Source organism: Ambystoma mexicanum, chromosome 7p (genome assembly GCF_040938575.1).
Source record: "Ambystoma mexicanum isolate Mex_15411 chromosome 7p, UKY_AmexF1_1, whole genome shotgun sequence".
Classification (NCBI taxonomy): Eukaryota; Metazoa; Chordata; class Amphibia; order Caudata; family Ambystomatidae; genus Ambystoma; species Ambystoma mexicanum.
The window spans coordinates 752,900,006-752,913,210 of record NC_090939.1 but is presented as its reverse complement, the minus strand read 5'-3'; the positions used below and the strand labels follow the sequence as shown (position 1 = coordinate 752,913,210).

At 43.7% G+C, this 13,205-nt stretch overlaps 1 protein-coding gene across 1 annotated transcript in view; it reads right to left on the bottom strand.

Annotated features, from left to right (window-relative positions):
- Positions 1-1,232: 1,232 nt before the first annotated feature.
- The window catches only part of LOC138526300 (E3 SUMO-protein ligase RanBP2-like), a 1,418,318-nt gene continuing 1,406,345 nt past the window's right edge, over positions 1,233-13,205 (bottom strand). Inside the window, exon 28 of the mRNA XM_069636875.1 lies at positions 1,233-2,110. Coding sequence (XP_069492976.1) covers positions 1,989-2,110 — 122 coding nt within the window. The 3' untranslated portion in view covers positions 1,233-1,988. The remainder of the gene's footprint in view (positions 2,111-13,205) is intronic.

Sequence of the window (13,205 nt, the reverse complement as noted above, 5' to 3'; positions counted from 1 at the left end):
TGTGGGCACAAGGATTTTGCCACAAGCCCCGAGCCGTACAAAGATGGGGGGCATGGGGAGTTAGGCGCAGGGTGAGGGCAGAGGAAGGGACACAGTGGGAGGGCAGCCAGGAGGCGCCCCCCCACTCAGTTGTCATGGCAACATGGCCGAACACAGGATAGGTGAGAAGGGAACCAGTGGGGGGCTGTGGGAGGGCCGGCCCCCCACTAGAATAACAAAGGGAGGGAGAAGGATAAGAAATAAGACTTCCAATTAATCACTAGTATAACTGCTAAAGCTATTTGCTCACATTGCTTGTGTGCATGAGTAAACAAGACAATGTTTTAATGCCAGGAGGGCTGAGAGATTCAAAGGAGATGAAACCGCCCGAGTATGGAGATCAAATCTACATGGTCTAGTGAAAAATGGAGTAGATTAACCCCTTTCGGTAACCACCAGTGACAGAAAAGAGTCCACTTGCAAGCTTATTGAAAACAGGTAGATTTTCCACCTGCTTTCAAAAACTCAGGCCTTGAGAACATTTCGGTCCTGTCAATGTTAAGTCCTCAGGGGCAAGTCTCCCAAAGGATAGCAATTGAGGGGAAAGGGTGAAGAATCAAACGCTCCCTTCTGTTCAAATGGGAGATCCAATCTGTGGTAGGATCCAGGGTGGTGCACGGGAAAGTGAGAGTTCACCTAGAGGAGATCCGAGAATCAGATCCTAAACAACCAATGAAGAGCAATCAAAATGGTTAGGGCTGTGGTGCACAACACCATGGATATCAGCGGGAATGCAGTTTGCATCCATCCCATAAAAACAGTAATACATCACCTAGTCAGTGAACTCTGATTTATCCATGACGCACATTGTATGCATTCCATGGTGTGAAAGGAGGCAGATCAGTCCAGAAGTGGTGTACCTCCCTGAACGAAGATTGGGAGTAGAACCTCAAAGTTAAGAGTGAACTCTGCCATTTTAAGTGCGGGAAAGGGGTATAATTGTGTTATACAAACAAATGAACCACACCTCTAGAGAAATATTTTTCATCCTGGTTTTAAATCAGAAATGATCAATGTGTAAATCTGTGAAAGAATGACTGAGTCTCCAACCACTGTTAACTCTGAAGATAAAATTGTGACTAACTCCAATCACACCTCGATTTCAAAACATAGGCCTTTAAAATATAAGATGCGATGTATAAACAAGCACAGAAATAATATTGCATGCATAAGTAGCAAAAAACACGCTAATCTTGAATACTTACAACAATAGGAACTATTGTCATAAAAACATGATTTATTAATAATGAAAAAGCCACAAATACAATTTACAAACAGGTATTTTTTATCCACAAAAAGACCACATTTAAATGGAATGGAACGGAACGGAACAGGTTAATGTGTTATTAGCAGACTCTTTTGGAACCTGCAAAAAAAAAATAGAAGACAATGGACTTACATTTAAATATATACCTTATTTACATTCATGATATAAATTGCCCACTGTGATGTGAAAGATCCACCCAATGGGATTGGAACCAGAAAGTATAATAGTGTTAACATCAGTTTGGTGTCTCGATACCGTACAGACTCAATGTTATTTTATTGAAACATGAGAATGAAACAGACATACAACAGACCTTGAAAGCTAGTTCAAGTTTACACTTTTAATAGGAATGTACTCTTTCAAATATTAACAGAAATGTATAATTGTTATTTACACTATATGGATAACTTTCACAAGTAATATTTCCGTTTATTTGAGAACGTTTAAAGAATCGTGTTGACTTAAGGCATCCAGGTCTCAGGGTAAGTCTCTGTTCAGCCAGAAAAAGAAAACAATGTTCTGAAAACATACCCTGGATACAAACAGACAATTTATCTCTCCAAGACAAATCCGTTTCACAGGGATATTTTTTTAGTTAGAATTTCTGCTTAACACTAGCAGCTTGCCTGAAAAACAAAAAACGATTTGTTGACGTTAAATGGACAATTTAACAGGTTTGGAGTTAGGATGCAGCTGTATTTTCTGGCAACTTCTTCTGGCATTCTTCAAACATTTTCTTGAAGGAATCTGCCAAGTCTTGAGTTTTAAAACGCACAGCAAGTTGTTCAATTCTTCCTTCCCCATCTAAAAATGAGCAAAAACATGGCTGTTAATGAAACAAAAAATAAAAACTTTACAAAAATGCAGGTGTTTTCAGTTTTCTGAACAGTGCTTGTTTGCACAGTTTGCAATATGAGTGTCTCACAGATGGAGGAGATGGCTGAGGGTTGGATGGGGGTTATGATTTGAATTGTACATTCGAGGTGCATGTGATTGTGCCCAACCTTACCAGAAATTCATTTTGTGCAATACCCAGCACAACCCTGGTCCCAACGTTCAGATTGTAAGCAAATGTGAGCTAAGTCGAGAGCAGCAAGAGTCGCTCTTATCAAATCGTAATATTTATTCCCCAAACTAAATCTCCTTACAAGTATATAATAGAATGATGCGGCACAGATATCCTGCTGAAGGACTCTGCATTCCAATAGTAAAAATGTTCCTCAATGACCAGATCTCTGGAAGACCAGACTGTAGCAACGAGTTAGTCGACAGACATCTAATACCTAAATGAAGGCCTTGATTAACAGTATCATCCCAGTACCCCTTTGTTTTGAAGTGGATTGAAAATGCATCAGAAATGGGTAGACAGAAATGGCTTCTCTGAAAAGTAGTCAAACATTAGCACAACATATCTGACGAAAGTCACTTGCTTGTGAATGCAGATCTAAAAATATTGATTTTGGTGAGGAAACCTAGCGAGTCCTGTGAGAAGCCTGATGGTGTCTCCCTGGCTAGTGCCCAGGGATCTGTCATCCAGGTGGCCAGGACACGACCATCGCTATTGGATCCAGTTCCTGGGGTTGGACCAGTGAGGGAGGATCCCCTGGAATGGGGGGGGGGCGGTCTTTGGGAAGTGAGACAGTCCGGTGAGAGACAGTATACCCCTTCTTTCAACACCTTTTCCCCATCCTACCACACAGGATATCCCAAAATATTGCCCCCCCCCCTTTCCGACACCAACACTTTTGCACAGCACGAAAGACAACAGACCAACACCAGAGCCGTTTACCGGACGACCTAATACAAGGGTCAGGCAAAGTCAGGCAACTGACCAGAACCACACGCAGCGGACGGCCCTTTCCCATCTCCACAGGGATAAAAGGTAGAGCATGAGAGCACAGGACGAGCAAGGCAGACTGCACGACGTAAGGGCTAACTCAGCACGGCAGTTCAAGAGGAGGTGAAAGATGGCGAATACTGAGAGAGTGACAAGGAGAGAGGTGACCTTGCCCTTTCCCAGCCAGTCCAGTGAAACCTCTGCAAACGGAAAAATAAGATTGCGAACAAAGGCCAGCGTGTGTTGTAGCAGATGTCTATGGTACGAGAGACCCTCCTCCACTGATTAGCAAGGATGTCAGTCTCTGTGGTACCAACCTTGACTAAATGGATAAAGAAAGGTAAGCGGCTCATCACAGCACGTGAGTCGAGAGAACTGATAAGAAACCGAACTGTGCTGAGCGAAAAATAGCCAACCGCTAATTTGAACTTTGAGAAACAGTAACAGAGGAAGCCGGCACCAGACGGGTTCTTAGGCAGGAAACTCTGGGCGATTACCAGATGGTAAAAAGACAACCGTAACCAGAAGGTCTTTGGAAGAGGCAAAGTAGGTCAAAGTGGTCATACAGGGGTCATACAGGGGTCTTGTAAAATCCTCTGTACCGTTCAAAGTCTTTGACCAGGAGAGGATTGCTAAAGCTAAGAGAAGTGAATCCTGCATGGTGAAAATTAGTACATGAACTGTATATCTGAAAAGTCGAGGGAAACCAACAAAGAGGGGCGAAGCTTGAAAACCTGTTTAAAAATACATTAAGATCTGTGAGAGCAAGAGGTATTGTAAGACAAGAGGAAGGAAAGTGTCCCCCTTGTCATTTTTGATCCGAGCCTGGTCGAGGGAGATCCAGGGGTGGAAAGCCATCACCCAAAGTTGACTGAGAAGGGAACAGTCTTATGAATTTGTTCACTACAATTAGTGAGGTGTTTGTGCCCAGAAGAGGGGGACCCAGAGGTGAAGCCAGCACCCAAAGTATTTGTGAAGCACAACTTTGTATTTGTTGTTGAATACATCAGGCCCTTGAGGGCAAGAGACTTATTGAAAAGAGACTTTACCATCGAAGAACCAGATAGCTGGAACAGAACTGTCAGCTTGTGCTAAGAAGGCTCGAGCGTGTGTTCCAAGGTCCCACTTTATTCCGTGCTAAAAATGCGGGGAAGGGAGACCCCAGGCAATCACATCCAGACTTATTATTTGTGAACACTTCTCTATTTATTGAACCCTTATCCCACACTCTTTTTGTAATTAGTCATAAGGAATTGTCAATAGGGTTTTTCTTAGTATAAGTCTTTTTATTTTGACAACGCCACAAGGACTGCCTTATTTTTCATTTGATTGTCAACGCTTGCTCCCATCTTAGATTTAGGTTTAGATTAGGCGTTTTTCCACCCTGCATTCATAGCTCAATAAACACCCTTGAACTGTGATCACTTGTGTCTGTCTTTACTGTTGCCACCAGGAGTTCCTTACAGTCCTTTGTTCATTGTAAGGCTGGGGTGGCAAAAAGCCACAATGGCCCCACTCAGACACTCATCCCCGATAGAAAATAGCATTTCTGAGATATGTACTGTAACAAACACAAGGACACTGGTCTAGTAGAGCAGGCATTTGTCAGAAATCAGATTTTAAAAACCATAACAGGCACGAAAAGAAAACTGCCATGCTTTCTTCATAAGACGCGTTTTCACAAAAATAAAAACTTGTGAAAACTTCACTAAATTCATTGAGTTGATGTAAAAACTGATTACACCAAAAGGTAAGCCGTCATCTGACAAAATATAATATTCCTGCATTAAAATATCAGATTTACAAACACATTCTTTTTTTGGTTAAATGCTAATCCAGTCGCACTATGTTAGTTAAACAATTTATCGTTGGTGAAAAATGTGTCCTAACAAAACAATTTGTAATGAACAATAATAAACCTGGAAACAGCAAATAAACTTTGGCATATAACCCACAAACCAGTATGGCAGACTGAAGAACATTCAGATTTAACCAGGAATTTGGTAATAGGCTAAATTAACCCTTTGTTTCAAACAGGGTTGTCCCACTCCAGACACTGAGGGCCAGAATCCCACAGGTATTCAGGATATCCCCAATATTCAAAAGAAAGAATTTGCCTACATCTAATTATTGTATGCCAATTAATCTCATAATAATTATGGGTATCCTGAAAACCAGGAACTAGCCCGTTTCTTTGCAGACCAGTTTGTTTGAGGCACATTTGTTATTTTTTTTAACTACATTTCACAGCAAATGTAGATGGGGACTTGGGCTTAGGTATTTAGAAAGGTGGGTGGTAGCGCACAGGTAAGTATAATTAAACTTAGTGGTAGAATGAAGCGTGGTAAATAGGCCCCAAAAGCCTTTGTTTTAAACGTTTGAGAGCATTTAATTCACGGCAGACAGTTCATTAGCGCAGAGCATGCGATCCATGGCCAAGTGTACAGAGAAGACCACAGAGGTTATTTTTTTAGGTCAACTGATTAGAGCGCACAGGGTCTGCCAGAGAAAGAGGAATGTCTGACCATTTTATAATTCAAAATCCTTTATGAAATGTGATTTTCTAGTGAAGCAGGCAAGACCCACAGCAGTTTCAAATCGCCCGCAGACCAATTTCCCTGGGAAGAGGGTTAGAATGTTCCCAATATGCAACAATAATTTTAAAGCATGTCCATGGATCATGGATCAAGGCTCTGATGATGTCATGACGGGTAGCCGTTCCCATAAGAATCAGGAAGAGGCGACCAGGGCGGAATAAAGTTCCGCTGGTCGTCTCAAGGTATCAATCATATAATTTTGTGTTGTGGGAATTGGGGGTGGATTGTGATGTCACATTATTGTAATTGAGGGCAGTGTGGGAAGGTTCATGGACTAAATGATCCTGCATAATGTATAGGGTTCTATTTGAGTCCAAAGTGCAAGAACCAATCATTTCTACGGGGAGATATTTCTATGTTGCATGATCCAAAATGCCAATTTTTTTTTGTCTATAAAAGTTTTCACTTCAAGGGCAGTTCTTTGACAGCGCATTTTAATGCAGTTCTGTCCAGTGTTCTGTTTGAATTTGCTGTCCGAACTGCCCTGAATAAAATTTGCATTACTTCTTGCACTGGCGTACACTCCATTTTGACTACTTTTGTAATTTTCTGGTGAGTGCTACGAGGCAACCCCGACACATCTTTAGAGGTCCCAGCGAGATCTCTTTGCCGTTTGACAGAGGTGTGAAGAATTCCAGCCGTGCTCCCAGAGGATTGCCAGGCAGCATCTGTTGGCTAGTATGAAGAACTCAAGAGGTCCGTGGATGTCACTTCCCAAAAGTCTGCCTGGTTTGGCTCTGCCCGAAAGTGCAGGTCTTTAAAGGGAGACTGAGGTTGAAAGAAGTAGAGAATCTCCTAAAAGGATACGAAAGTGTACCTGTGCATGAAAGCGTCAAGGGTGGGAGGGAAGAGGGCGATTGATCGGGCTAGTCTTAGATATTAGGTCTGCCATTCTGATAGGGATCAGGTGGACAGTGGCACATCTGCATTAGAGCAGAGGGTTGTGCAGTAAGTGGCAGACCAGGTTAGACAACAGGTGCGCGTAGAGCAGGCACTTGGTATAGTTGCATCATTTCTTTTTCCTTGCGTAAGAGTGTGTGTGGTTATAGGTGCGCACGTGTTTGTTAGTAGCAGCAGTTCCTTTTACTGTCTTGTAAAAAGTGATTGTAGTGTTCGTTTCATGTGGCTGTGGAAGGAGCGGAAGAGCCAGAACCAAATTAATGTGTACATAGCACAAAGCCACGTAGCGCGAGTTGCTGATCCAGTTGAGCAAGGAGGAGAGCAACAACTTTTTCTAACTCACTAATACAGGGATTTACTGTTAAGGTGGTGGGCCTGTGGAGAAGGCTGGAGTGGACAAAAGTGGGGCGATCGAGCACAGTTGCAAGTTTAAACATTGAGTGGGGTTGTTTGAAGAAAGTGAAATACAATTTAAAAAGAAGTTTGTTTTTAATGTTGTGAAGGAAGGTAGGAAAGAAGAACATACAAATAAGATAAAGGTAAGGCAGAGGCAATGACGGCCTACTGGATGGATGCCCCATTTAACCATCTGTAGTAGATGGCCCCAATACTACAGTAAAATATAAACTTATCATTTTGAGTGTGTACACGATGCCGTGGGCAAGTGTTAAAGAGTGGCATGGAGAGGGAACGTTCGATAAAGATATTATAGGCAGTATAGCAGCTACATATGAAGGAGTTAAACTCAAAAAGAGATGGGACATTCTGGGGCTTTGGAAATTATATGAGGAGAAAGAGAAAGAAACTGAGAAAAGGAAAGAGGAGAAGCAGGGAAGTGCGCCAACACCCTATAAAATATACCCGTTAAAACCAGACACAGGGTATACAAATCCTACACCAGAGTGTCAAGACAAGGAAGGACCACATAAAAAGCAAGACAGGGGCAGTACAAGCGTCATTGGCAAGGACGAAAAAGGGAAGAGGAAATATTTAAATGACAAAAAAAAAGTGTGCAGCAACAAAGTGACAGTGTGTTCAAGGAGTTAGAAAAAGCTATGGAAAGTGAAATAGAGGAGAAAGGAAAGAAAAACGAGAAGTGAACAAATAAACGGGTGGACAGCAGGAAGCATCACATTTAGTAAAGACAAGTGTAGACGGGACTCGGACAATAGTGAAACTGACACGGCATACGAAGGGCAAACCACATCAGACTGGGAAGACAGCGCTAACAGCGTTCAGGGGGTGACTAAACAGACACCCACTCTTTGACAGATAGAGAGGAAAGGAGAAGGGATGAAAGAGAAGAGAAGGAAAGGGAATAATCATTGGGTGACTGGGGAAACAGGCTCTGAAGCAGGAAAACCAAATAGTTGTAGCAAAAAGATCACAACGCGGTAATAAATGCAGGGTGTGCACACAAATGCCACTTTTACAGAAAGCAAGGGGCGACTTTGATTACATACCGTGGCAGACAATGGACAGGGATGAGCTAGTTTACAGTTTACCTTTGTTGATGGCAAGGGCGAGCAAGTAGATTTATGTTTTTGAGAAAGACAGCGTGAATCCCATTGGCCATATCAAAGGTTTGTTGGCAGTATTGGTCAGGGAGAGAAGTGACAATATGGCAGCAGGCAAATATTCTGGGGTAAAATTAAGCTCAATATACACATGTTGGAGCTCCCTTCAACAATTATCGAGCACATGTTTGGAAGGCTCTGAGGTAGCGCTTTCCAGACATGGGATCTATACTGGACCGCAAAATGAAGCCTAACGAGGACCCTGCGGAATACATACGATCCATACAGGAAATGTGGACACAGGAAAATAAGCAGTCATGGGATGAAAAAATACCTTTGTTTTAACATATCCTAGTGAGGGGGCTCCCTGTGGATGTACAGGTCTCTTTATTATAAATAATGGGAATTGAGGCATAGGGCTGGCCTGAGATACAGGTGACAGTTGTGCATGTTTTCATGAAAATAACAGAAGGATAAGGAGATAGAGGATAATGCAACCAAGGCAGAAAACAAATTGGTTCAGAAAGAAACTGACAAAAATACACAAGGAGACATACTCACAGGGTCAGTGGTGGCTCCTCAGGCACAGCAAGGGGGCTTCCCGTGGCTGTGATGCCACCAAGGGGCTACACAGGGGTGCCACCTACCCAGCAGTGGGGGATGATATCAATGTCACAGCAACCAGCATTCACAAACATGCAGCAGCCTGGGGTTACGCAGGCAGGCGGGGGAGGTGCATATATGGTACAGTATCAGATAGGGAGAGGATACTACACATGTGGAAGGGGCATGGGATACGGCGGTATGACTCCACGTTTGGGAGTACAGTGTTACGCATGCAGGAAGTTTGGACATGTCCGATGAACATGCCCACTAGGTGCACAGGGAGGGCAAATACAGCAGACATACATGCAGCAGACATCTCCACAGATGCAGGTCATACTGCAACAGTGACAGACATACATGTTGCAGACTACACCGCAAGTACAAGTAATACCACAGCAGCAGCAAGTGCAGATACAGCCTACACAGACACAGGGAATTACTACCCAAGGACAGGTGCAGGTATCAAATGGGGAAATGGCAGGAACTCAAGGAACAGTGAGCTCACTTCAGGCACCAGCGCAGACAGATACCCGAAGGGGTGACAATATTGGGTCAGAACACCATACCCCAATATACTGGAGTGACAATGGTGGGTGGTAACCCATTTGCGTCTTCCGCAAACACTTTTTGCCCACGGGGAGTGCAAGTGTGTCCTGTTCTAGGAGGAATTGAAGACCCCGAGGAGGAACTGTAGGTGGCAGTTCAGATAAGACAGAGGGGATTTTCCTTTCTTATAGATACTGGGGCGACCAGATCATGCATCAAGAAGGAATGATTTCCATTATTTAACAAAAGTTTGGACATACAAGGTTTTCAGGGACAATTCTGAAAGTTCCTCTAACAAAAGATTTGACCTTAACCATAGGGGCGCAGCACATTGTAGCACCTTTGCTGTATTCAAAAGACACTCCCATCAATATTTCAGAAAAAGGGATGGTGTGCTCCACACCGGGAATATACCCATCCCGGCTAGCAGTTCTGATTTAGGCATATCATGCACACAGTGCAATGAGGGGGATACCTACACACAGAGGTGTTGTGAAGGCATTGCTGGGATGGCTGCCAGGGATTGAGGGGAAGGTGTTGCGGCTGTCCAACAAGTTGTTGTTCAGGCCTCAGTGGCCCTCTGTTGGCTCAGGCACACATGCACACACTACTGTACTTGGATTAAGTAGTAGTACGGAAAGACAGGATTATACGGGTTGCTACTGATGAGAACAAAACGGAATGGCGATCAGTATTATGTATTGATCCTACACTGACATTGACGGGAGTAAGTGACACAGAGTTGTTTGCCCCAAAAGAGAACGAAGGAGGAGTGGTAGTATTTGAGCTGAACCTACCTTGCCCAGTTTGTATAACAGAAAGAGCAGTGCCCCAAATGATGCAGATAAAATAGAAAGCACAATATTTACAGAAAGATTTGGAAGAGGTGCCCAAGAGCTTGTTGACAACAGGACCCCATGACGTAGGAATACTCAAAGGGGCAGGGGCGGTAGACATCAAGTTAAGAGGGAGCACTATTGCCACGCGTAAAACAATACCCCTCATCATGAGAAGCAGATGAGGGCATATGAGACATTACATGCCCTATGGCAGCAAGGCATAATACAGGTGAGTTCATCACCTTGCTACACTATCTATCCGATTAAGAAAGCAAAGGGAGTGGTGTGACGTTTGAAACAAGATTTACGCCCTCTGAATGACATTGTGGCAGAATATCCATTGGTCCCAAACCCAGCGACAATTGTTTGCAGCGTTCTTGCAGAGGCACATTTTTTCCAATATGGTTGACTTAAAGAATGCTTTTTTTTTCTCCATCGCACTACACCCAGACTCCAGGTATCTCACCATCTTTTGTATCACGGTATGCGGTTCGAACATAATAGAATGCCTCACAGGTACTGTGAAGGGCCAAGCATGAGCAACCTATAGGTTGCGAAGACAGTGATACAATATGTTGAGGACTTATTAGTGTGCAACACAACAGAAGAGTGTAGAAAGGATTTGGTGACACTACCAACACTGCCAGCTGACAAAAGATACAAGATGGACAGGGAGAAATGCCAATATTGTCAAAAAGAGGTGCTGTATTTGGGTCAGATTTTTTCAGCAGACAGGAAAAAAAATAACTCCAGAAAGAGTAGAGGCCATACACCAGACAGTGTGTAATTGAATGCAGGGACACTTCCCGTGTGACCAGGTACTTGCAGCTGCTACATTTGCTATTGAAAAGGCTTCCACAATAACCTGGGGTGCCCAGTAGTTCTGTATGTGGAACATGCATTATTTACAATACTGGAGAAAACTAAATCAACACGGACTACTCAGAGGCCTTCATGGTATGACACAATACTAACAAACTCTGCAATAGAAGTGGTGAAGTGCAGAACAATAATCCCAGCAGAGTTAACTGCAGAACAAATAAGGAGACTATGTGCATGACTATGTAGCATGCATTGACAGCAGTTAAGGTAACCCCCTAGTTAAGGAACAAGTGATCAAAGGGTGGATATGATCTTCATTGACAGAAGTTCCAGCAGTGATTAAACCACGGAACAGAGGCACTCAGGTTGTGCAGTAGTGGGGTATGGAAGGGGATTAAAAAAAGGGGGATGAGTTAATAGTGTACTCGCAAACCCGATTGCCAAATCATTACTCTGCACAAGCAGCTGAATTAGTGGCTCCAATGGAAGCACTGAACATGACCAAAGGCCAAGCGGTGAACATCTTGTCAGACTCAGTTTATGCCACCTCCACAGTACATTTAGGACTAGCAAGATGCGAAAGCAGAGGGTTTAAAAGACGCGACTGTGCTCTTGTTCAACATGCAGCATTGTTGAGAAAACTATTGGAAATGTTACCACTCCAAGTGAATTAGCATTAATAAAGTGCAAAGCCCATACAGAAGGGCAAGATTTTATCTCACTAGGAAATGAAAGACCAGACAGAACAGCAAAAGAAGCTGCATATCTGCCAGGGGGATCACATGTGCTGTACCCTGGCAAGGAAGAACAAATAACCCCAATATCAGTATTGAAAGTGAGCAAAGAGAACAGTGCATTGCCAGAAAGGTAATGCAATTCCAATGTTACAAATAATTGAGCTGCAAGGAGAAGCATCAGACGCTGAAAAAAATCTGTGGAAGAGCAGAGGGTGGTCTCTGTTTCCAACTGAACTGGTTTGGCAACATGATGGCACAAGAAAGGTTATGTCAAGGAAGTTGCTACATTTGACAGTAGAACAGCTTAACTATCCTTCCCATGTATCGAAATAGCATGTGGCTGTAGGGATAAGTGAAGACTGGTTTGTGCCAAATCTTTGTGAATATGTTTGCGTCTGTGAGCAATTGTATGGTGTGCCAGAAATACCTACCAGGTCACACATTAAGAGTTGTACAGGGAAATTTGCTGCGACCGGAGGGCCCCTTCTGGCACTTGCATATTGATTACCTAGCTATGTCCAGTCACCTCAGATCCGGGCGCTGAATTATTACTCCCTAAAACCCAGACCTTCCTCTAGCAACCAAAGGGTCCCGAAACCTAGTTACTCGAACGACCGCCCGAGACCGCTTGAAACAGGACCCCTTCATGCCCTGGGCGCCAATTAAAGCGTTAAGCACTACCTGCCACTATAGATCATCCACACCCGTGAAACCAAGTACCAACTTCCTGTCAATTGCTAATACCCTGAGATCTAGCACTATTCGCCTTAACCGAGTACTAAACCACCCGACAGCCGAAATCCCACCCCTCCAATAACCCTCGAAAACGCACCCATAAGAAACACACCTGACCCCTCGACAGAAATTACAGACTGAACTTAAGAGCATCCAAGCATATGGACACTAAAAGAATCATCAATACTGTGCTTGCACAATACACCACACAGAGGATCACCTACCCTGCTACCTCTGCACCGTGAATTCCCCGACCCAGAAAGGAATGCCAAGAAAGAGAGCAAGATCGTGCAACAATGGCCATGGGCACACAAAGACAACAGTACCCAGCAGAAGCAGCCTCAAATTCAGGAAACACCCCGCCTAACACGGTCATCACCAGAACAAACCATGTAAGAGAAAAATCCTTATATCTTACACCTTCCCTCACGACAACCACGGAGCGTCGATACCTCAACACTGAAATCGTGACACATACAAAGAATCCCCTGAAACCCCCGGAAGAAAGAAGGGAGCACCCAAGAATAGAGTATCGATTCCAAACCTATTACCCCATACATCACAAGAACAGAGGGTCACCATCGACACCCACAACATACCAGACAAGACGATGACAGCCCTGGTGACCAACAACCCTACTATTAACCTAACAGGCGGCTTTCAATGAACTTTCAATGAAGAAGAAGCCATCACTGATCTTCAACCAATCGTCATAACTGGTGAAGCATCACAATTGAACAGCCATGCTATCAACCTAGTGGAC